The sequence below is a fragment of the Pseudomassariella vexata genome (assembly GCF_002105095.1).
Source record: "Pseudomassariella vexata strain CBS 129021 chromosome Unknown BCR38scaffold_5, whole genome shotgun sequence".
Lineage (NCBI taxonomy): Eukaryota > Fungi > Ascomycota > Sordariomycetes > Amphisphaeriales > Pseudomassariaceae > Pseudomassariella > Pseudomassariella vexata.
In genome coordinates, this window is record NW_024467960.1 from 2,545,709 (window position 1) to 2,568,220 (window position 22,512).

Below are 22,512 nucleotides of genomic sequence, written 5' to 3' on the forward strand. Positions count from 1 at the left end.
TCAGCAGGCCAAACAATTCGTGTAGCTGAACAGTTCATCTACAGCCTCCTCCATTACCTCCAGTCGCTCCTCCATGGTTCGCGTGCTCGCATCTGGCGGCGGACCAAGTAGTTCCTCCATACGTCGAAGACGGGTTTCAACGCCTCTTGTGGCGACATGGTCTTGTTCCAGCTCCGCAATTTTGCGTTGCAGCTCTTTGATCTCTATGTTGCCCCAACGTTCGTAGCGCTCAAGCAGGGCGTGCAATTTGTCAAGTTTTCCCATAAGTTCTTGGTATTCATTCATGTCTGCGTTTTCGTGTTGATGAGCTGCTCTCGGCCGCTGGTCAACTGCCGCGGCCTGCTTGTGAGAGGCGTGCGGTCCCGGTCGATGACCGACGCCTCGGACCTGTGCCTCCACATCACGAGGCTCCCTCCAATTGGGTTGTTGTCGGATTTGGGCGAGTCTGGCCTCGCGTTGTATCTGTTCCTCCCGGTGATCCTTTGGTTCGAGGCGTTGCTGACGAGGAGAATGCCCATCGCCTTCGCCCGGGGCGTTGCGCCAGGGTCTTGCAAAATCTATGGGCGACGGGCCGGCCCCTTCGAATATTTCGGAGTGTTGTAGTTTTTCTTTGGCAGCTACAGCTTCATCCTCCCACTTGAAATTCACCCACCCCCACCCTTGTCCTGAGTATTTGTTAGTCGACAAAATTTCGCCATATTTCCCAAATGTTGCCTTGAGCATGGTTCGTGTGACCCAATCGGGAACGTTCCTGATAAAGAGCGTGTTGAACACTTTTGGATGAGTGTCCGGCTCGGTAGGAGTTCGCGTTGCGTTTGGCGGGGAGTGCACGTTGGAATCCATCCCGCTTGTTTGGCTAGAAGAACTGGGCGTTCTGGATTGCATGAGCGCAGCTGGCGTCCCGACTTTGCCATCTGCCGACTCCGAGTCTGTACTGGTGGAATATCCAGAGACATTACTAAGAGACACGCGTTTCGAGGGTAGTTCGGACTCGTCAGCAAGGGCGACCTCATCTGGCGCGGCGAAGGTTGGACGTTTTCCCACTCGGTGCACTCGGTGGCTGCTGTTCTGAACTAATGATTCAGTCGCTTGTGAAATTGAAGAATGAACAACATCCGGGCTTGTTCCCTGCTTGTCGGAAAAGACGAGGCCCCCATCACCCGAGGAGCTGTGACCCGTGTCTTCGCCATCGGAACGGACTACCGGGGTCTGACGCGAGGGGAGGTTCGAGCTGGAAACGTTGCCGTTCTCTATTTGTGAAGTTTCGTAGTCCATCGCTTCAGTCGGAGTGGCGCCTTCCATTTCCGGCAAGGAATATGGCACGAGCTAACACTTGGAGATGATGCTGGACAGTGGAGAGCTGGACACTGGACAGCTGATTGGAGGACCGATGAAAATACGTCCCGAGGTAACTACTGTATAATCCAAAATGGTCTCGTATTGAGTCTCGCCCAATCAGCCCGAAGAATGCAGAATCCAAAATTGTGATGCATATGGTCGGGTTTGCTGGAACCTGTACACGGTCGACGTCCAAAGTGTGCCATGAGTGGCTCAAGTTTGTACTTTCCGACACTGAGCTTCCTATAGTCGCACAGTAGGAAGGCGCCATGCATGATGCTGGTACAATGCCGGGAATCGTGTCGGCTTGTACCAGAAAGCCGGAAGTTGCAACGCGAGCAACAAAGAAGCCAACCCAATCTTCTGCCCAGTGCTCCTGACGATTGATGGACGAGAACGCACTGATTTCTATGCGGTGTGGCAACGGGAACCCGAGCCACAACTTGGATTATTACGTCCAAATGGCACACCCTTTCATTGCCTCATATGATTATGTCACCGAAGACACTCCAACGAGAACTTCTGCTCCGATTTCAGAAGCAGTGGCTCGACGTGGCCAATCTGCTCGGGGAGCGTTCCGAACGGGTTGCTCAGCTCGGCACACAGTGAAATGGGACATCCACTGAATCGACAAAGCCGGTGTCAGTGAGACAGCCGTTTTACTTAATTGACCCATGGAATTGCGGGTTATGAATATTAGGAAGGGACCAATCCGACTTTTCACTCTCAGAAAAGAAAACCTGATGATCGTGCCCATACGTTTGAACCAATACTGCATCGCACCGAGAAATTACCGGGGCCATGGGCAAATAATGTTACTCTTATAATGCAGTGCGATGCCGCGATACATCAACGCCCTCAGCAGCCATGCATATTGGCCTCTTACGAATAACGTGTTAATCACTTTTTTAAAGTGGACTCTTCTTACTTCAAGCAAGTAGCCACTTCGGAATTGCAGACGTGCGTAATGGAAGGCTCATCAAGTATTGAACGTTAGGGAGTGTTTTGGTTATTGGATTTTTTTTCCTTATTTTTATTCTACATCTGCGGAACGACCCCATGCTCCAAAGTCCCTCCCCATGAAAGATCTCTGCGAAGCATGGGCAGTACGAAAGATATGTTGACCTTCACGGAAACGAGGCTGTCCCCGAGCTCTAGCCACATTTGTCGTGTCTCATTGCATCATTTCAGTTCCACTGGCCTGCAGAGAAACAGATTCACAGAGGTCCAGACTGTGGTCTCTTGCGAGCAAGCATTTGTATGTGCCGTTGTGAAACCCGGCTCCGAGTTTCCGCTCATGACTCCGTTACGCGCAGAAGCAATCGCCACTGATGCAATCAAATCCGGCAGCGCTGCACTGGTGACGATGAATGTTAGCGGGTGTGCCGTTTGCGAATACATTTGAATTCGGCCAAGGCATATCTTACCATTGATATGCATACGCTGACTTCATCATTAGTACACTCTTTGCGAGCGACGAGACTCGGGGCCGCCGTGGCACTGACACCCAGAACAGCGACGACAACGGTGAAGAGCGAAGACAACTGCATGATAGCGAGAGTCAATGTCGTAGGAATTGGTGGCCAGTTGACGAGAAAAGACTGGGCTTTGAGATAGTGATTGTAGGTTGATATGTCGATATGGGTGGTGGCGGTCCAATGAGAGTGAAGAAGATCACGACTAAATAAGTGGGACTTATATCTTGCCGATTACTCTGGGTTTGGAACTCATTAGGGAAAGATCAGCACAAGAAGATCTTGTCTTCTTCGGACGAACCTGATGCGTATCCCCCCAAGTATATAGACACCGACCATGTAGACGTGCCCTTTGCCCCCTTCTGTCGATGTCCTGAGAAGGGCAACAGTAAGGTCCCCACCCACTGTCGGATCATTGTTTCACCCAGCCCTTGTCCTGCCCGAGTCAGCTGCGACGACAGACAGACCCGACAGTCCGAAACCCGTCCCCCCCTGGAGGTTTAACCGGGGGATCGTGCTGACCGGGCTTGCGAGACATCATTCTGTAACCTTTTAATATATTTGAAGCCCCAACGGTGTAACTTGACATAAGTCAACGTCACCTCCACATGTCAGCAGCATTCCCCCTTTTGAAACCAACGACAGGTCCTACCAGTCAAGCCATCCAGACTGCGCGTTTCATAGACTAAGTTCAGCGGTTCCGCTCCCAAAAGGGCATCTCTTGGCGTCCCATGATCCCGAGAGTACGACGAACTGGGCTGTGCTTTCATTCCCCGCTCCAAGGCGGAACACCCGATCAGCTGGAACACACGATACAGGCAACGAGCCTAGCCAGCCACGAGTTGAAGGCCGACTCGTTTCCTTGATTGAACGATGGGCGACGCAACCTGACCTGAGCTGTTGGTTGACTGCGGTGAGCTGCGCTATGACTCGTGGCTTCATGCATTGTCATGACCATGTTGGTGGAGGCGCAAGCAGTGATACGCATTTGAAGACGAAGCCTCGCCAAGCAGCCAAGTTGCCTGCTCCCGTCCCCTCCTCCCTGCCTTTCAATCGACAATTCAAGAAAAGGGTTAGAAAGGGCATTATCAGATACAGTGACAACCCGATAACTCTTCACGTTTTGTCACCTGTCCCCTTGCTGGTCAAGTGTCGGACCGCATCGGCCCTTATTTTCCTTTTCTAGCTCATTTGTGCTCGACGGCTGATAGAATGTCTTAAACTTGCTTTGGTGTAAGAGCTAAAAGGCACACTTTTCTGTACTTCATGACCTTGGGGCTTGAGAAACCAGATAAACAGCAAATTCTATGCTTCGTTATAGCTCGCAATAAGTCCGATATCAAGGCAGCATTCTCAGCTTATTGGTCAAGTATCGCAACCATCACAAATCCCACCTCTCCAACCAGCCAAGGTGAACAAGTAAATATTAAACATTGACTATATAAGTGACCCAACTAAAAGCCTCACAACGACGAGTACTGTCAAGGTATCCGCACAAGGAAAATCACTATCGCCCAGGAACTCCTCCAGGCCATTTTGCCAGATCCTATTTTTGCACCACCTCCATACCTTTGTTTGCTTACTTGCTTGCTCGCGCCCTGCTTGCTCAGACCAACCGGTACATACCTAGGAATCAAACTTAGACCACTCCTCCGCCGCCACTTTTTCTTTGGTTTGTTTCGGGGAAAATATCATGCTCGGAGATCCGCCTTTTCGCAACTAACTCGGCGTGACCTCACGACTGCCTCGCGTCTCCCTCTTGCTGAGGAACGACCGCCTAATCCCTGCACGTGGACTTTCGGCCTGGGTTTCCACGAACGAGCTCTTCATGATCACCGAACCAGACCCGACCTTGATCTCCTTCTCACTGCCCGACGCCGTGTCATCAACGAAGTACAGAGCCTCTCCGAGGTCATCGTCGCTGCCAAACGTGTTGTGGTCCTTGACCTCGATGCGGAATTGCGTGTCGGCATTGCAGGTGTGTTTGAAGGTTTCATCGAAGCGTACCAATCCCTGAGGCGACTTGTGGTGCTTTGTCTTGCCCACTGCGCGTTCCTTAGGCGTTAATTGCCGAATGGTCACATAGACATCCGCAGAGGGCGGGAAGCCTGATGCCGACACCACCAGGAATGTTGCTGTGCCCGAGCCAGCACTGCCAGGTGCAAGACTGTGAACGGAAAGACCACCCATACTTGGCGCACGATGATGCCGGTTGCCGTTGGCCGTGCCGGGTGGGCTTTCCGGCGATTCGGCGCCATCACGTCCAACTCCAGTCGTCGGGCGCTTCAGCATAGGAGCGGGCATTAGAGGCGGTGACTCGCCGTTAGTCACGATAGCCGGAATGTCTGGGGCACTGGGCGTGATGGGAGTCCCGTTTTGATCATCTTCCTTTTTACCGCCCTTGAAGCCACGCTTGATGAAACTAGCACCTTTGCCAACTCCATGACCGATGCCCCCAACAACAGCTGCCCCTCCTTTGATCGGAGCACCTGCCACACCGGTGACAATTCTACCTGGGACACTAAAAGTCCCAGAAAACGTCGACGTGCCCATGCGGGAACGAGTTACGTAATCAGGTCGGAACAACAGCCGCAACCTGATTGAGCCGGACTTCCCATCCAGGAGCAACTTGACTTCCTTGGCCTGAAAGGGGTCAAGCTGCTCAAGATTTATGTCGGCACCACCTAGGAAGTCAGGCTTGTCCGCAAAGTCGTAGTCATAAATGTTGACATGGAATTCGGCAGCGGTTCGAGACGGAACAGCCATCTCAAAGAACTCATTCCAGACTGGGTGGAGCGTTTTCTTCTGAGTCTTGGTCTTGAACACATCCTGGCCGTTGAACACAAACTTCGCGTACGGATCACTCTTGCCATTAGAGTCGGCAGCGGGCAGGTCTGCTGCGTCAAGAATGTCGACGCGCAGGTTGCCCATGTTGTTTATACTTTCACTGGGGTCAAGTCGCATCTTGACAGGTATATACTTCAAGCTGACCTTCACTGTCGCGGTCCTGTTCTCTTCGTCCTTGAGCTTGAGCACGGTTGGGTTGTTCTAACGCGCATTAATTAGTAAGTACTATAACGGCGCGAGGCGCGAAATGCACATGGGCTTACTTACCAGACATTGCTTGAGAGTATCCAGCGTGTTGCCTGCCAAACGAGCCACAGTGTGGTCTTCGTCTCTCTCCTCGCCAGGCTTCTCGCGCTTCTCTCTCACCTTGAGAGTAAGCCGAGAAAAGTCTAGCTCACGGATGAAACAGTCGCCAAGCTCGTCGAACTTGAACACCTTGTTCTTTGCGGTGCCAGATACATACGAGGGATATAGCATATCATCAACGTACACTTCTAAGTGAGTATCACTCTTGGGCATCTCGCTCTCCATAAGCTTGAAAATGAGGAAACCAGACTCGTGCTTAAGAAGCTCTTCTGGCGAAAGGCGGATTTTGGGAGCCTCTCTTGGGATGTCCCGAGATTTTCTGCCAGGCGTAGAGAAAGCTGGGGATGTTGGAGACCTTGGCATCGTAGGCGAGACGGGTGTAGTTGGCTCCTTCTCAAGGCTCCTGTCAAGCGAAGGTATTTTACCAGCGTCTGCGGATCGCGGAACATCAAGTCTCTGTTTTGCCGCTTCGGTCGGCTCCTCTTCCTCTTCTTCCTCTTCATCATCCGGATCGGCAATATTCAAGCAGGGATAGAACGCAACATTGTAGCTGAGAATACCCTTTTCGACGCCCTTTCCATGCAGACGAAGGCCGTCCTGGCGGTTTTCTTTCATGTCGTGGACAAGATACTCGCCATCCTGTTCCTGCTGAATGTAATCGCTGGCGAGAAGCTCGATAAGTCCCAAGCTGCGATCCTTGCCCAGTTTCTCGGCATCCATGACTTCCAAGTGCAACCGATCGCGGGAAGAATGCATCGGAATGTACAGGACCTCGTCCCATTCGGGATCAAGCGTGTTGCGGTGGGTGACGGTTCGGGCCTTCTCAATGCCTGACAGCACAACACGGACATACGGATCCGATTTGCCCATGGTCTCGAGGTTGCGAAGCCCTTTGGCGCTCTTGAAATGCAATCGCATAACGCCAATTGGCGTCTGATAGCCTCCACTTGATGCAAGGACGCCAGACAGCGTAACGGGCTTCCATTGTGCCGTGATCTTGACACGTCCTGTCTTCACTCCTGAGAGGTTGTACCAATCTTTGCCTTGTTCCATCATCTCCAACATATCGTTCAGTTTGATCTGGTGGGTACCGATGACCTGATCTCCGGAGAGTTCACGGTCATCTTTGATGGCCAGACCCAACTTAGCCTTCTTACGGTCGGTGATGAGAATTTCCTTCGAGCCGTTATCCCAGATTGGGTTGTTTGTGCGCTTGAGCTTCTTTGTCGTGTGAATCTCCTTTTCGTTCAATAGCAGACAAGCGTAGGGGTTGAGCAAGCCAACCAAGCTCTTCGTGCCGTCTAGGTCTTTTGCCTGCTCAACAGTGTATCGTAAAATGCCGGTGTTAGACTCTGGCGGAGGTTCGATGGTGCCATCAGGTAGTTTCGTCTCCTCCAGCACCGGAAAGAAGCGGAAGTCGGCAGTAATGACGCCACGGGCTTTTCCATTTGCAGTGACCTCCAGTCGTTCGTTCTCGAACACGTTCAACTCTTCCAGTTGCTCAAGCGCGAATGAAGCGACACCGAGTTCCTTATCTTTGCGGAACTCATTGTAATCATAGACCATGACGTCAAGGGAATCGTTGAAGGACGATATGATGATGTAATGCGTCTCGTTCCAGCGCGGGTTGCCTGTGTCTTTGACGGTCTTCGACTGGGCGAGAGGTGCGCGCTTGTTCAAAGTAAATACAGCATACGGATCGGGGTTCCCAGAGAAGTTGTCCGGGTTCTTGAGACCCTGAGCACCATGCAGCGTCACGGCAACCACGCCGATGGCCTGGTCGACGGGTGTTCCTGCCAACATCTTCGCCACCTCGATAGGGAAGACATTGGGAGCGTACATCATAGGAGCGAGGTTACCGTGGATCTGCTCGAGGATAAAGCTCTCCAGACCAGGGATGAAGTTGATATCAAAGCCGAAAGTATCCCCGCCGAGGGGTTTGCAAACATAGTCGATCGCAGGTCGGTCCAAGAAACTCATCTCCACCTTCTCAATGTGTGGGAAAGGGAACTGAAGCTTGATCTTGAGACGCATGGTCCCCGAGAATGCCATGTCCGCGACAATGACATCGAGTCCTTTGCTAATCATGGCCTTGCCTACTCGAATCTCCAAGACGATCTTTGGGTTAATCTTGTTCTTGACTTGGCGCGCCGTCATGTCGGCAGTGTCGTTTGGGGTAAAGCTGAATTTCCAATCCATGACCACAGTGTCGTCTTCAACTTTGGGGTAGGTCTTGACATGTTCCATACGCGGTGGCTTAGAACCGAGAGTGAACGTCTTCAACTTCAAACTATCAAGGAAAGCCGGGGTGGCGGAGCTTAAGACCTGGTCAACCGAGTTGATGATAGTCTGGGCGAGGACTGGTTGGTAAATGGGCCAGAACTTGACCAAAAACGAGTTGATCCACTCCAAAGATTCCTCGTCAGTGTCTAGCTTCTTCAGCGCCAGCTCTCGAGTGACATCGTCGCGGAAGTTTCGCCGAACTCGTCGAATCGATGTGCGGTAATACGTCGAGCAGATGGCCATGATGATGAATACCCAGGCCAAGCCGCCACCAAGTACGGCAATGAGCCAGGAGGAGATACAGGCGAAGATGATGATGGCTGAATTATGGTACCAATCTAAAGTAGAGTTCTAGTCAGCCCGGGCGCTCCGGCCCCCAAGAACATGTGTTGTACTCACCACCATAGTAACTGTCGGGGACTTGTCCTTCGAGCCATGTCTGATGATCCAGCATGCTCTCGCCGGCGAAAACGCTCTCGGAAGGCCAGCCGTACTGTTGCGTCCAGCCAACTTTGCTCGCCAAGTCTTCTTCTTCGCCTTCGGGACCTGTGCCATCGGCAACTGGTTTGCCATCCTTGTCCGTATGAATATCAAGCGCTCCGGCTTTCGAAGGTGATGGAAGGGCGTATTCGGCTTTGGTTCCATCGTCGATGTCAGTAGCTATAGCTACCCCTATTGGACGGTGATGGCGAAGCTCGTCGGGAATGGCCTAGATTTCAACGACCCCGTCAGCGGTGGAATGTAAGCAAGACAGATCCTCACAACATACCGCTTTGGCCTGTCGCTTCTTCTCTTCAGGGCTCGCGTCGGGGTCGAAGGAAAATGCCGCTACTCCGGCATTCTTGCTCTCCTCGACCATCTTCTTCTGGGCATCGTCGGCGGTAACGTAGGAGTCGGGGTTGCCAGCAGCTTCAATAGCACCTTGCTGCTTCAGCTCCGCAGCCGATTGCTCTGTAGCCATCGCGATGGCGTTCGACGCTGCGGGTGCAGCTCAAGCTCTTTCGGGTCAATTGCGATGGTCAACGTATGGTCGTGATCATTCGCTGGGAGGTGCGTGAGGTCGCGTGAAGCGTCCACGCAAGCTCTCGAGGGTCCACTCGGAGGGCTTCCGGAAAGGAAATAGAGCAGGTCGAGATACAATCAATGAATGTGAATCACGGGTGACAGGCAGGTAGAAATAATGATGTGCCAGCGGTTGTCGTGGAGAGAAATTCGAGAGGCAGCCAAGCCATGTGCTATGGCCGCTAACTAGTACGTGGAAGGCCAATGAAAGGAGGCACGGGTGAAAAGGAAATGAGATCACGAGAAAGCGTGGAGGTTGGCGATAGCTGCAGAAATAGCTTCGGCTAACGCTGGATTAGAATTGAAAGCTTGGAAACCTGAACAGTCTAGCATCAGGAATCTCGGCTACCAAGGCTGCCTCTTTACCTACGGGCTGAGTTCCCAGAATCGTGGACAGAGCTACGTAATGCCGCTTCCCAGCGCAACTTCAAGCTAGCCCGGCTCCGTTTTGATGCAGTTCAACAGCCAGTGAGTGGTGGAGAATGATAGAGCGGGGATAGCACGGGCCTTACGTACAAGGGTCTGGACGAATCGCGCTTTCCGGATTCCGGCACAGCTGTTGATGACACTTCAAGTTTCTGGAGCCCATATTTTGGGGACAGGTGGCTGAAAAAACTTCACAGTTCCTTCTGTTTTAAGATGGTCTTTGCGTCGGTAGCTCCATTAGCAGATGTCTTTCAACCGTTTTCCCCCATTCTACTAGAGCAACGCAAGCTGAAAGTCAAGTCCAGGTGTGACAATTCAGACCACTGGGATCCATGGCGTCTTGGCTGTTCTTCCCAACAGCGAAACACGATGTTACCAACCAGCCAACCAACTAACACCGAGCGAACGTACCATCAATCTGTGCATCGATCTGTCTTCCCAAGATCTATCACCTAGACTCCATTTGAATTTTTCCACTCCAGTTTTAGCAGGGCCCATCACTGCAACTCCACGATGCATGCAATCAAGTTTGCGAACAGACGACCAGGCTCGGTGCTTGCAAGGTTGGGATGAGGTGATGTGCCCGCCGACTCAAGTTCATTCTGGCTATAACAATCCCGAACAAGTCTCGCGGGATCCACTAATTAAGACCTGACATAAAATAATTCATAAATTAAAAAAGGACCTCCTTAGTTAATTCACACCTTATTTTCGTTCTATATTTTGTAAATCGGTTTTTCTTGTACATGTACTACTATTAGCCGCTACAGGAGTCATGTTACAAGTCTATACACACGGATATATATTAAATTAACCTACAATTACGCGTGCCGAATTATTAACAATAAGAAAATAGACTGAATAAACGCTATATCATATGATCAGTTTATAATAGCTGGAAGAAGGATTATATCAGTATTTTAAACTATTAACGTTGTGTTGGAAAACACGATTGTGTGACGGTTGTCACGTGATTGACCCACACTGGTCTGAACAGATTGATAAGTGGTTGCAGATACCAAAGTCAGGGACTTTGGTATTGGCCTCTTTTGGTGAAGACATCTAGTACAGTGGCGTAGTGGCAAGGATTGCAACCCCTGGCGCGGCGTGACAGATTGTGACTTTCGTGGTTAACAGCTCCGGTGAGAGGTTGTTGCTGAGGTTAAGATGGAAGGCACGACGTAGTCAGGACGGGAAGACTCTGACTTCTCTTCAAAAGGAAGTCTGATGTGGGACTCCTTCTTTGCTGGCAAGCGTGAGAAGGTGATAGCTTCTAGTCAATTAGACCTTAGTGCCTTAAACAACATGGTATCACTTCCACACTGCCTATATTGCCTCAGTTTTCAATAATTATTCTTATATTATACCCTCTGTAGGCTTTCTAAATAAAGCCTAGTTTAGTTAGTTTCTTTGCTTTACAAGTAGTTATCTAGTAGTTATAATAATACAAAGTCTACCTCGATTACTTTTAACTAATCTATTAATCACTAGTTTATTTATATTGACCTCGCTTAGGCCTTCTAGGATACGTTAGCCTCAAATTCGGATCGTACTCCGTAAGACGATTCGTTTTGTTATATGCTACTTCGTTAAGTATCGCTGTATTATATAATACTAGTAGTATAAAATAGCTAGATAACTCCTATCTACAACGGTTAACCTTCAGGGGGTACCGGTTTGCTTCTTCGTACATGTGATTTTCGTTGTTTTAGCGTGTCCGGCAATATTAGGAATAGTTTAGGGCCTTCACGTGCTGAACGGGTATACTACCTCCTTCTAGCATACACTAGTTTCCCTGGCGGCCACAACGGCGGTCCTGGCTTCTGAGCTAAGTTCAAAAGTCGCGCCGCGATTACCGCGTATTTCCCTGGGAATTGGGATTGTAATGGCTGGTTGAAGTTAATGGGCTAATGATGTTGTTGTATTGATTGCCAAATTGGGGGTGGGTGTCCGGAGACTTTTCCGTGATTAGTGTAGCAACGATTGCATGTGGAAAGCGGGGCTGTTCCATTACACCACGGCGCGTGTCGCTGGCTGCAATTAACTCCTACTGCGTCATCGATCTTTGCTGAAATGGAAAATCTAGATGCTTCTTTGAACCCCTCCGATTCGGCCGATTCGGAGATTGAATTCTCGTCAAACTTACTGCATCAATTGCCACCACTGCCCAACGCTGGGCTATCTCCAGCCAGCAGGGTCGCGGTCTTCCATGGCAACTCAACTGAGACATTCGTAGGCGTCGCTAAAGATGATCACTTAGGTACACCAACCACGCTTACAGATAAACGATCCGTTGCCACTTGACGTTTCGTCTGACTCCGGAGGCAGTTTCACCTGTGTACCTCTTATCTCCTCAGAGTAAGTCAGGATTGGAGTGACCGTCGTACAAAATACGCGTGGCTGGTGAACAAACAACTCCAAACGCTGCGCTGTGTTGCTGTCTCCTGTCACCAGCCAAGCATTACCACTTTCCAAGTATTCCGCCGAACGATCTTCCACAACGGAACCGATCCGTCGTCCATCACGCAAGCGATCGGTGTATTGACTGAACAATTTGGCGTAATGACACCTATAAGCTCCGCCAGAGGCGCCGGGTTTGTTTAATATGTGCCCAGCTTTTCTGAACGGGAAGATGCCTCAACCTTCTGGACCCATCACAATTGCTTACCATTTCCAAATGAGATCCTCTCGCCGCCTCCTGCGTCACGCACTTTGCAGTAATGGAGTTCGCTATTTGCGACCGGTCATCCAAGCTATGAAAGAACCTTGCTAAAGCAGTGATGTCCAAGCTCCCTTGCACAACCCGGCAGCAGCACATGTCGCAATTGTGACAGTAAGAAAACTAGTGACGAGCAAGACCGTAATCGCCGACAGGACCAACTATGGTCAGTGAAGTGTAGTGTAAGTTTGTACTGCCAACACTTCGCCGCCAAAAAATCCCGATCCGACCCGTGTTTCCTCATCACGGTCGTCACGGTACTCGTCAGGCTCTTCCTGTATGCTTGTGTTGTGGTGATGGCGGTGCCCTTGCGATAAAAGTACTTCATCAAGTTACAACCATCTTGGGCCATGGCCGGATTCTCAATCTATGAATACAGCCAGATTATATCATATATCACAGAGACAATGGTTTAGCACAAGGGCCTCATGGTAGTTGAATACCCAGACGTAATCCGGTTCGCAGTACTTCACCGCACTGGCTTCAACGCGATGGCTGAGATGTTTGTTTTCTTCTGCAACGTCGCGTAATGAAATTGTTGTCGAGTTTGGAGTTGGTAATGGTAGCGGTGTAGGTCTTAATCCACGAGATGCGCGAGTTATGGACCGTCTACGGGTGCAAGACACAAATCTCTGCTTTCTTGAACTCGCATGCCTCGGCGTCATTGACTTTGAGCATTTGGACATTGAAGGTCATCAGGTTGTCAAACTCGGCCTCGCCAGGTTTTTACGCGGGTACAGGAGATCCCATAGACTGTCAACCAAGGAGCCTGTGTATCCGAAATTTGGTTGGTATGTAACATTTATAGTAGGTATCCAGAAGTTATCTTCCGTCTCGTTCCAATGGATATGACTAAATATGTCCATTGACTAGTAACACATACCCAGTGTGGAGGAGACGGCACGGTTTGGTGTGGCTGGGGATGTGCAGTTTCCAGATGAGCAGTTGGATTCGACCACTACCTAAGAACTGGATGCTGTGTCCGTGGCCGCCTGCATAATTGTGGCACTGGAGCTTCTAGGGTAATAAATAATACCTCTCGGAAACGGAAGGAAGCACTTTATTATGAAATAAATATGTTCTTTCTGTCAGGGGATTTGGAAGATAAAGAGTAATGAATTCAGTCTTAATATAGAGCCTGGATTTCTAATGAAGAAATCTACCTGACAAAGTACTTAGCTACCTATTAGTAGTCCACAAATCTCCACTGTACACTTGTAACTTTGTAACAGTGCTGACGCTCAGCATTGCATTCTGAGGTCGGAAGAATCTGCTACCACCCGTGTAGTTGTTTCCCCGTAACAACTTGGCGGTAAAAGCTCGAGCTTCCTGCATGCAGTTGTAACACTGGATGATGTATTGAGAAAACTTGTCAATCGCCAACATGGGAAGATTCATGGAAGCTCCAAAACTGGCGAGGAAGCTGCAAGGACCATCAGTGAGTCCTCAGCGAGTTCTCAGCGAGGCTAGACGAGATCTTGCCGTTTATGCGGCTGCACCGTTCGCAACATAGTAACCCAGGAACTCTGACTAGCATTGTTGAACTCTTCTATCATTGATAGTGGCCGTGTTTCTTGACTACTAAACCATAGCCACTTAAGGTGTTGGATCTGGCGATTTAGGTACTTGCCTTCTGTGGCGGGCTAGCTTTCAAGACTGATTTGAAGACGACAATAAGAGAGTTGAGAGATATATAACTTAGCTAGCGGGGCAGAGGCTTTTTTTGTTTCTGTTTTGGAGTTGTCAAAGTAGCCGTGATGGTGACCAGACAAACGAATGGTAGAAAGCAGCTCATATCCCACGTCCATAAGCCTTCCAAGGAAGAGACTGTGCGGTGGAAGAAATCGACTCTGATCCCCCGATCGTCCTCTGCCCCCGAGCCGTTCGATAACCTAGTATTAAGCTTAGGTTATTTCGACGACCCACGAAAGTTGGTGGAGAAAGGCCTCTGGCTTTTTATCCTGAAGCCTTCCCGGTCCAGTCGAATCACGTCGGGGTGAATGGCGGTCTCCTTTTACTCCATCAAAATGATTTCTGGAATATATTTCCATCTTCGTCATTGGATCTGGGTTGATGAAGGTGTGGCCATCTCCAGGGCGTTGAGGCGCTCTGTATTCAAAACGATCCTAGGCTCCCCACGACTTGAATTTTCGACAACTTGTAGGCCAAATTCATTACCATACACACAAGAACTATTCAGTGAGTCCTCGAGAGCCACGAAGAATTCCTTGCGTGCCACTTAGGACCTTTTGATATCAGACGTCTTCGGCATAGCAGGTGTGATGAAACACTATTTTCAAGGGCAGAAGCAGTGGATTAAAAGGTAAGGTAGAATTACCCATCGCTCTCAAGCAGGCTGAGAATGATGCCCGTCCCGGCCTCCAAGTGGATGGTTCGTGACAGCGCCTTGCACATATACCCAACGTTCCACTTATTCCTATTACCTCCCCATTCAGCCTCATCAGCACTGTTAAGTCTTCGATGGGGTAAATAACACACCTTCGAAGTTATGGGTCAGACTCAATATCGGTCGGCTTAATTACACTTCCTATTTGCGGGGATGGAGAAGCGAGGAAGCAAGACCTTAGCAAGCCATGCCATCTCAACGGGCTTACGTGAAATATCCCAAGTGTAAAGAAAGGTATTTAGTTCTTGTAAGGCTGTGGTAGGCTGCTGGATCTACTCCAGGCAACCCAGGACACGTTGGGGGCTATGTAAGTTCTGGAACCCGACAGCCCGGAGTGGCTGTCACGATTAACACTTGACTGGACGGCCTCGACTTCACCCAAGGTTCATTTTTCGTAAAAACAGCCACAATAACCATGAAGGCCACCTTAAGTAACTTGATCGAGCATGCCTGGTGTGCTCGTTCCAGGTTTAGGACTTTTTACGATTTTCGTCTTAGGTTTCTTGAATTTTAGCTGCATGAGCTCGGACGGTAAAGTTCCCATTCTTTCTTACAGATCTAGTCGCACTCCAGTTGAGGTGTTCTAGAACACCATGAAGTGGCTACTTACAAGCCAATAGTTAATTGGTATGATTGTGTCTTCATATTGGTAGGTCGTGACGGCCACACAGTCATGGTTTGAACTGAACTGGCCAGCCAGACCTCTCTACAAACCACGTTTTCATACATTCATTTCATCTTTTTTTCGTGCTATCCACGCACCAACCTCTAAGCACTCACCCCAGCACGCACCACCCTCAGTCATCAAGTCTTGTGTCATATTGCCAAACCATACTTCCCACTCATCCTGGTTCTTACCACTAACTTCTCTCAGTAACGGCTCTAATGCACTGATTCCGCCCAACACAATCTCGAGAGCTGTCCGCCTGACAGCCGCTTGGTGTCCATCCAAAACTCTTCCTCGCTCCCATTTGATCTCACTGAGTGGTATAGCGAGCCTTCTCGAGGTCAAAACCGTCAAGACGTCTGCTTCTTGCACCAGCCTCGGTCCCACCATCGCGCAAGGCATAGGGGTCAATTCGCGTTTCTCAAGGGCCTTGGCCACCCAACTGTTGTACTCCGCGAAGTACTTATTTAACGGCGGACCCAGGGGCGTGTTGGCATCAGCGTCGATTGAGTACGCTCCCAGCTTCGCTGCGGGGCTCCAAGATTCTGAGCCCCTTTTAACACCACCATGCTTGGGCTCGTGTGGTTGCAGCACGCGAATTGTACTATCAGTCTCCCACATCTCCAAAATACCTCCCGGCTTAAGCACGCGTAGACACTCCTCCATGGCCACCACGTATTGAAGACTCGTGAAAGCGAGCGACATATCCTTAACCATAAGCAAGTCAAACTCACCGCTCTCAAGAGGCCACGGCACGCGCCGCATGTCGTGCTCCACAAACGTCCAATCCATGCCGTTATCTGGGATTGCAGCAACATCGGGCGGCACCACGACATCGATACCGACGAAGGAGACATCTGGGTGGCCTCGCGCCGTTAGGAATTGGTGGCACATCATGCTCCAATACCCCGATCCGCAGCCGAGTTCCAGTACGCGCCGGGGAGGCGATTTCATCTCCGAGGCAGAGATGAGGGGCCCGCCGTAGAGTTGCGTAAGGGTTAGTGTGAGGAGGGATTGCCTGTGCGATTCGGCTAGGTCGACCGGTAGGGGGTACGGGGCTGTAGGGTCGTAGATGAATGTGCGGGTTCCTTTGGTGATGAATTTGGGGGCCATGGTTTGGGAATTTGGATGGAGAGTTGATTATCCGTCAGGCTATGAGGTGGGAGCTGTGAAGCTTATGGTACCAATCGCAATTTGATAGACTGTTTACAGTAGTCTCAATCGATCTGGTCGCCTCCTGACTAGCCCAACAGGACGAATAACTCTCTCTCTCATTCCGTCACACGTCTTTCGCCGAGAGTCTCACACGGACCTTAGTTGATTGGGGGGAGGCGGGGGGAGTGAAAGCGCGTGGGGCTGATCTTCCACCCTACCTTCTCCAACCTGCTTGGATGCTGCACTGCTGCTTCATATTTGACATGTCAGAATACGGCTGTAACGATGTCGGCACAGTGTCACAGGGGGTCGAGCTCCATTGGCTGGCGTCGCGCTTGGCTACGGGGCCCCCGTTCGAGGTCCAATTGGTTATCTTGTTAGTTCTATGCCATATCCGCTCGATCCGCTCTGCCTGCGCGCAAGGATTCGGATAGTGCTATCTAATGTAGTTTCTTTTTCCATTTCCCGGTCTACTTCTTAACTCAGCCGAAAAAAATCTTATTTCCCAGTATTTGGTGGATTCTTCGGCACAGGTGGCCATCCAGTATGAATGAGCGGATTGCCGGCAGCGGAAATATTCCGAACATGGATGCTGGATATGGTGGGAGTGCATATGCAGAGCTCGCAAGAGAGGTCTGTATGTGATGCGGTCGCACTCCCACTTGACGAGAAAGGGAAGTGCAACAGCAACGCCGCATCGATACAACTGTTATATTAAATTTGATGATCTGTACGTCCGTAAAGTGGCTGTGGTTTCGTTGTAATGGTCCGTTGATGTTCCGGTCTATGTTCTCTGCGGTATTTTCTATCCGTTACCTATCACCTTCAATTCCGTTTTATTCGTTGACTCTTGCTCATAGTCTGATTTATAGATTCTAGGCGTTTCTAGCAAACTCACCTTCTCAGTCATACTTTCGCTTTCGTCTGAGGATAGGCCCTTCAGTCATACTAATCCAAAACATAATGTCAGGGGCGGGCCACTTGCCTACACTCTAACTCCATGATAGTCAATCTGGTGAATATCCCCGATAAGCGAGCTTGCTTGGTTCCAGGAGACATGGGCTTCTCTCGAGCCTCTGAGACTGCATGCCAACAATATGGGTTTAACCAAGGCGAAGGATTCTGACAGTTATGTTCAAGGAGATCATGGAGTTTGAATTTCAATTTGCACAATTTGGTTGACACGTCTCGTGTTAGCTTACTCCATACACATACAGCGACTAACTTTCAAAGCGAGTAAGGCCTTTTATTATCCCTGGAGTGCGTAGTTACGCTAATCGCCATCGCAGCCCCTGTAAAATAAATGTCTGGAGGGCGTCCGACTCATATTTTTCCTACTAAAACTCGACCAGTACAAGAAATCTTCACAAATTAACAGAAACCTGTACAAATAGGAAACGGATGAAACTATACCAAGACGAAGCCGCTAAAATATACTAATATGAGTATTAAGTTTTCTATGTAAAATACTTGTGGGTGAGTGTGTCTTTAGGTATAGAGGGATACAAGGCAGGCAGGCACGGATTGGCATATTTAGGGATTCCCCGGGCGCCAATTCGGGGCTAGCCTCCAACGCACCTTCCTAATACCAATACGGCTCCCAATACTCAGGATCTGACAATACTCTTGTATTTAAGAAGGAAGTCAGGCCTCTTAAAAGCTACTTTCCTATAGATTTCAGATCATGTCTTTGAAAGCAAATACGACAAAATAGGTTACTAACTACGTAAATATTAACTAACTAAATCTCCGTCTTGTTATCGTTACAAAGTGTTATAACGAACTTTTGATAATTTATAATAGCTCTTAGAGTAGTCAAGTTTTAATGTAAAACTGGAGGAGAGGGGGGAGGGGCGACGCAGACTTATGAAGGTCACTGTACATGTTGAATTTTGTATCCTGTCTTTGCATGCTGTAGGCGTGGGAAGCTGTGGCCTCAGCTATGGAGAGATACGAGGCAGGCAGGCACTGATTATAGTATTTAGGGACCCTCAGGGCCAACTTGGGATTGGTCACTCACGCACTTTCATAGTACCAATACAGCCCCCACTGGTTGGAATCCGACAGTAGACTTGCATTAGGGCAGTATAACAAACGGGATATAAAGAATGACGTTTGCATCTCAAGTAGTTGCTACTTCTTTGAGAAACTCTTTACTTACCTTAGATACTCGTTACTTTAGTCCAAATATTATGCATAAGCTGATAGATTATATCTTTTCGTCGGCTGGTATAGTTGGTCACTTCGCTGGTAGATAAGTCCCGATTTGAGCCTCGCCCACTTGGGTCGGTGACGAGTCGCGGGTTCGAATCCCGCAGCTGACACACAAGGGGGTTTAGTCAACCCTTACGGCGCGCTGCCCACCTTGTTGACTTCGCCTACCTAGCGATAATAGGGAGATTGGTGCAGTTTAGGATTACGAGCATCCTAGCCAGTCGACCGTCAAGCACTACGTCGGCGGAATATAACTCGACAGCCGGTCCAGAATTCGAATCGTTAATCCGACCCCTTATCGGACCTCGCCTTTCCGATAACGCTCGTCGGCGAACCCGTCCCCTCACGATAGAAGGCGCGCAGCACGCCCTCTCGCCGCGATTCTTGCGAGCGTCTGACCACGTTACGGTCTATCCACTTGAGCGTATGGTTGAGATGTATACGCTCGACGAGAACCCCAATTAGCAGATACTACGACTTGTCGCGACAAAAAAAATAGTCGAGCATCTTCTGCACATCAGCAGCATCCCACCCCTGAGGACGAATTTAAGTGCCACATTACCACACTTATCGGTAGTTCAGGCAGGGGTTGTAGCACAGACTTAGGGAGGGACAGGAGGTTTAGTAGTCATTTGGCTACAAGTTTACCTGTATAACCGCCCGACGCGGCTTAAGGGCCCGCTATATCATCTATAGCCCCTTAAGGGAGTACTTGTAGAGGTACCGAGGGTTAACACCTACGGCGTATTTAATATTATTTTATATCTTTTCCGAATACTCTGATTTCTCAATGGAATGAATCGCTACTAGTGTTGCAAGGTTGATCGTGCTTGCGAGGCACCAACTGGACCAAAGTTATTGCACTGTATGTTTATGCTTTGGCAGGCGCGCAGGCCTGCGTATGTTGCATAATCCTCCGTCTTGTGCCAGCGTGTTATCCGACATAAGCTAGTCAATAGTCCCGTAACCTAAAAATCTAATTGGGAAGTATACTTTGTGTATCCTAATTATGTAGTACACTGCCATGCGGATGCTAGGCTCGCTACTTCGTACGATACGACCAAAATGGGCTTTAAATTTCGGACACACGATACTGATACGCGCTCACATTGGCGTATCCACTCACACCGCCACTAGCTAGCTCTAGTGCACGCACCTCACCTGATGGTTTTCCCATTTTTTCTTATTGCCAATCTTCAAGCACGCACCCTTCGAGGAAAGGAACGAAACTCACCGAGATTGTCAAGCAAAGCGTTCGCTCTGTACAGCCAGATTCGTTCATCCTCATCCTCATACAAACCTACATCATTCGAGCAGCTAATCACCATGCCTATCAGCAAGAAGGACAGAGTAAGTCTCCGAACCGCCGACCGCAGCCCCTGCAAACCCATCAGGCGGCGAATTTTCATCTCATCTCATCTCATCCCATCATTCTCATCTCGATCAATTTACTCACGTCTCATCGTCTAGATCGCTCGCGAGCACAAGGCCGCTGATAAGGCAGGCACTCGCGCACCCGTCAAGGCCAACGGTCTTCCCGTCAAGCCGCCCAAGCCGACCTCCATCGTAAGTCTTGCGTGAACACCGCAATTCACCCTCCCTACCACCCTTGCTTTTGAACCTTGCTGATAAGGGCGCCTGGCGAATGCAGTGCCAGAACTGCCGCAAGGAGATCGTCAACACCAACAAGATCCAGTTGGAGGTTCATGCCGGCACGCATAATGCCAAGCTGTGGCCTAAGGAAAAGTGCTGGCCCAACGACTTCTAAGGAGTCAGTTCTCTTCGGATTCTGCGACATGAGGGACGATGGTAGATGATGACTTGGTGTATTTGTCATTGTCACCCTTGGGAAGGGTAGACACGGGGCGAATGGGAATTTGGGACGACAAAGTAGATAGTGCGGCCACAGCAAATGCTCCTGACTTTTAGATGCTATAAAATGGATGAAGATGCAGTAAAAGAACATAGCTGCTGCTATAAGATGAATGGTGGTGGAGTTGAGCGCGGCTGAGCAGAAGGTTGAGCTACAGTTCTTTCCAAGGCAAAGAAGCAGGCTTCACCACTTCGACGTCTAGACAGCCTGCGCCAGCAGTTCCTAATACTACTGATTCACACCACATAGATTAGACCAAAGTACAGAATTTCTGCATCACGCTACCATTCTATCTTGATCCAGCCTCGGACTTTGTAGCCACAGAGGAGGCCCAGGGGTCAAAATACACAGCAGCTTTGCTACTGAAAAATTAGTATTCTACGTGTTCAAGTTCAAATATCACGGAGAATTAATTATATAGTTACATTAAACTGACAAAGTACGTGTTTCTAGAGGCCCTTTTGGTTTGACTGGTTAGTTTATCTGACTCCTAAAAGCTCACGGAAGTTCTGCAGTACGGCTGGGCATTTGCAAATTGTTAAGGGACCGGATAAACATTATACGGGCCTAAAAATGTTACGGCAAATCTGGCCGCCGCTCTTAGATGTGCAAGACTGCACTGGAATTAAGTCTTCCCAAATGATGACCCCGAAAATAATTTCTGGCTTTGGACAGATGCCATCTGCATCAATCAAGACGACTCTTCGGAAAAGAATATGCAACTCAAGCTCATGAGCTTGACATATACGAAAGCATACCTGGTCATATCGTGGCTCGGGGATGATGACTCTACACTCCGCCTGGTACTACAAACTGTTAGTCTCATTGGCGCAGAAGCGTTAACTATCTCCAAGGAGGAATTATATATACTAGAGTGGATGAGAAAGTATCCGAGCCCGTGAGAAGATGCCTGTGACAACACTTATTGCGAAAAACCGCAATGGGACTCTCTGTTGGATCTTTCTCAACTTCCTTACTTGTCCAGGGTGTGGATGATTCAGGAGACCGTGTTGGCGAGATACCATCTGCTCTGTCTTGGTAGCATCAACATCCGCTACCAGACATTGGAACTTGTGCGTCAGTGGCTGCGCCAAGCCATGAACTTGATTAATCAAGACGCCATCGTGCGTCCCGACTTTCTGTAGACATCTCCTACGTGGCGCACCCTTGGTGGTCTGATCAGTTGGAACGAGCTGGCCACCATCGCCGCCATGCGGGAAGAACACGAAATAGCACCCTCATGGTTTAATTCTGCACTCACAGGAGGGTTAGGATGACATCGATTCGCTCGCGGGGCACACCTCGATGCTACAGACCCGGAGGATCACATATACGCTCTTATGAGCCTCACTAAGATCCCCGTGGACGTGGACTACTCCGATAGAACAACCGTTAGAGACGCGTACATCAACTACATTTCCAATATGTTGATGGCGTTCTCAGAAAATCGAGATACGGTCCAGGAGCCACACGACTTGTTCTTTTTACACTACGCATCGCACGTCAGAGCCAAGACGGATTCTTGGAAATCTCTTATCTTCATTAGAGCTGCGTCCAATAGCAAGTAAGAAATTTAAGGATGTTATTGGCTGCCGACAGCTAGAATAGGCGATATCGAGCGCCGTTAGCCATGTAGAGTGCTCCGTGACGCATAACTACTAGCTCCTAGTGTTGGAACTTAACGGGTATAAGGAGTATTCCACAAATTACTGATAACCGCGTAATCTGGGAATCTACGGG

General features: G+C 49.5%; 4 protein-coding genes and 1 non-coding gene across 5 annotated transcripts; 2 read left to right on the top strand and 3 right to left on the bottom strand.

Annotated features, from left to right (window-relative positions):
- BCR38DRAFT_408448 (uncharacterized protein) lies at positions 1 to 1,302 on the bottom strand (the record flags this gene model as incomplete). Its single annotated transcript, XM_040858267.1, has 1 exon — positions 1 to 1,302. The coding sequence occupies one exon, from the start codon at positions 1,300 to 1,302 to the stop codon at positions 1 to 3; it is 1,302 nt and encodes a 433-aa protein (XP_040717487.1).
- Positions 1,303 to 4,532: 3,230 nt separating this feature from the next.
- On the bottom strand, positions 4,533 to 9,210 carry BCR38DRAFT_339945 (C2 domain-containing protein; the record flags this gene model as incomplete). The annotated part of the gene is made up of 4 exons (XM_040855735.1): positions 4,533 to 5,861; positions 5,928 to 8,587; positions 8,649 to 8,958; positions 9,019 to 9,210. The coding sequence occupies 4 exons, from the start codon at positions 9,208 to 9,210 to the stop codon at positions 4,533 to 4,535; spliced, it is 4,491 nt and encodes a 1,496-aa protein (XP_040717488.1).
- A 6,277-nt stretch (positions 9,211 to 15,487) lies between these two features.
- On the bottom strand, positions 15,488 to 16,871 carry BCR38DRAFT_430550 (S-adenosyl-L-methionine-dependent methyltransferase). The gene has a single exon (XM_040860043.1). It carries the CDS (start codon positions 16,641 to 16,643, stop codon positions 15,585 to 15,587), a length of 1,059 nt encoding a protein of 352 aa, XP_040717489.1. The 5' UTR covers positions 16,644 to 16,871; the 3' UTR covers positions 15,488 to 15,584.
- Positions 16,872 to 18,906: 2,035 nt separating this feature from the next.
- Positions 18,907 to 19,009, top strand: BCR38DRAFT_t152. Its single transcript has one exon. It is a non-coding gene; the product is annotated as a tRNA-Ile (tRNA).
- A 1,216-nt stretch (positions 19,010 to 20,225) lies between these two features.
- On the top strand, positions 20,226 to 20,667 carry BCR38DRAFT_340608 (uncharacterized protein; the record flags this gene model as incomplete). The annotated part of the gene is made up of 3 exons (XM_040855804.1): positions 20,226 to 20,249; positions 20,370 to 20,465; positions 20,551 to 20,667. 3 exons carry the CDS (start codon positions 20,226 to 20,228, stop codon positions 20,665 to 20,667), a joined length of 237 nt encoding a protein of 78 aa, XP_040717490.1.
- Between the last annotated feature and the right edge of the window lie 1,845 nt (positions 20,668 to 22,512).

Bases quoted from the DNA above. Each gene is read 5' to 3' on its own strand.
- BCR38DRAFT_430550 (XM_040860043.1), bottom strand. From the start codon at position 16,643: ATGGCCCCCAAATTCATCACCAAAGGAACCCGCACATTCATCTACGAC.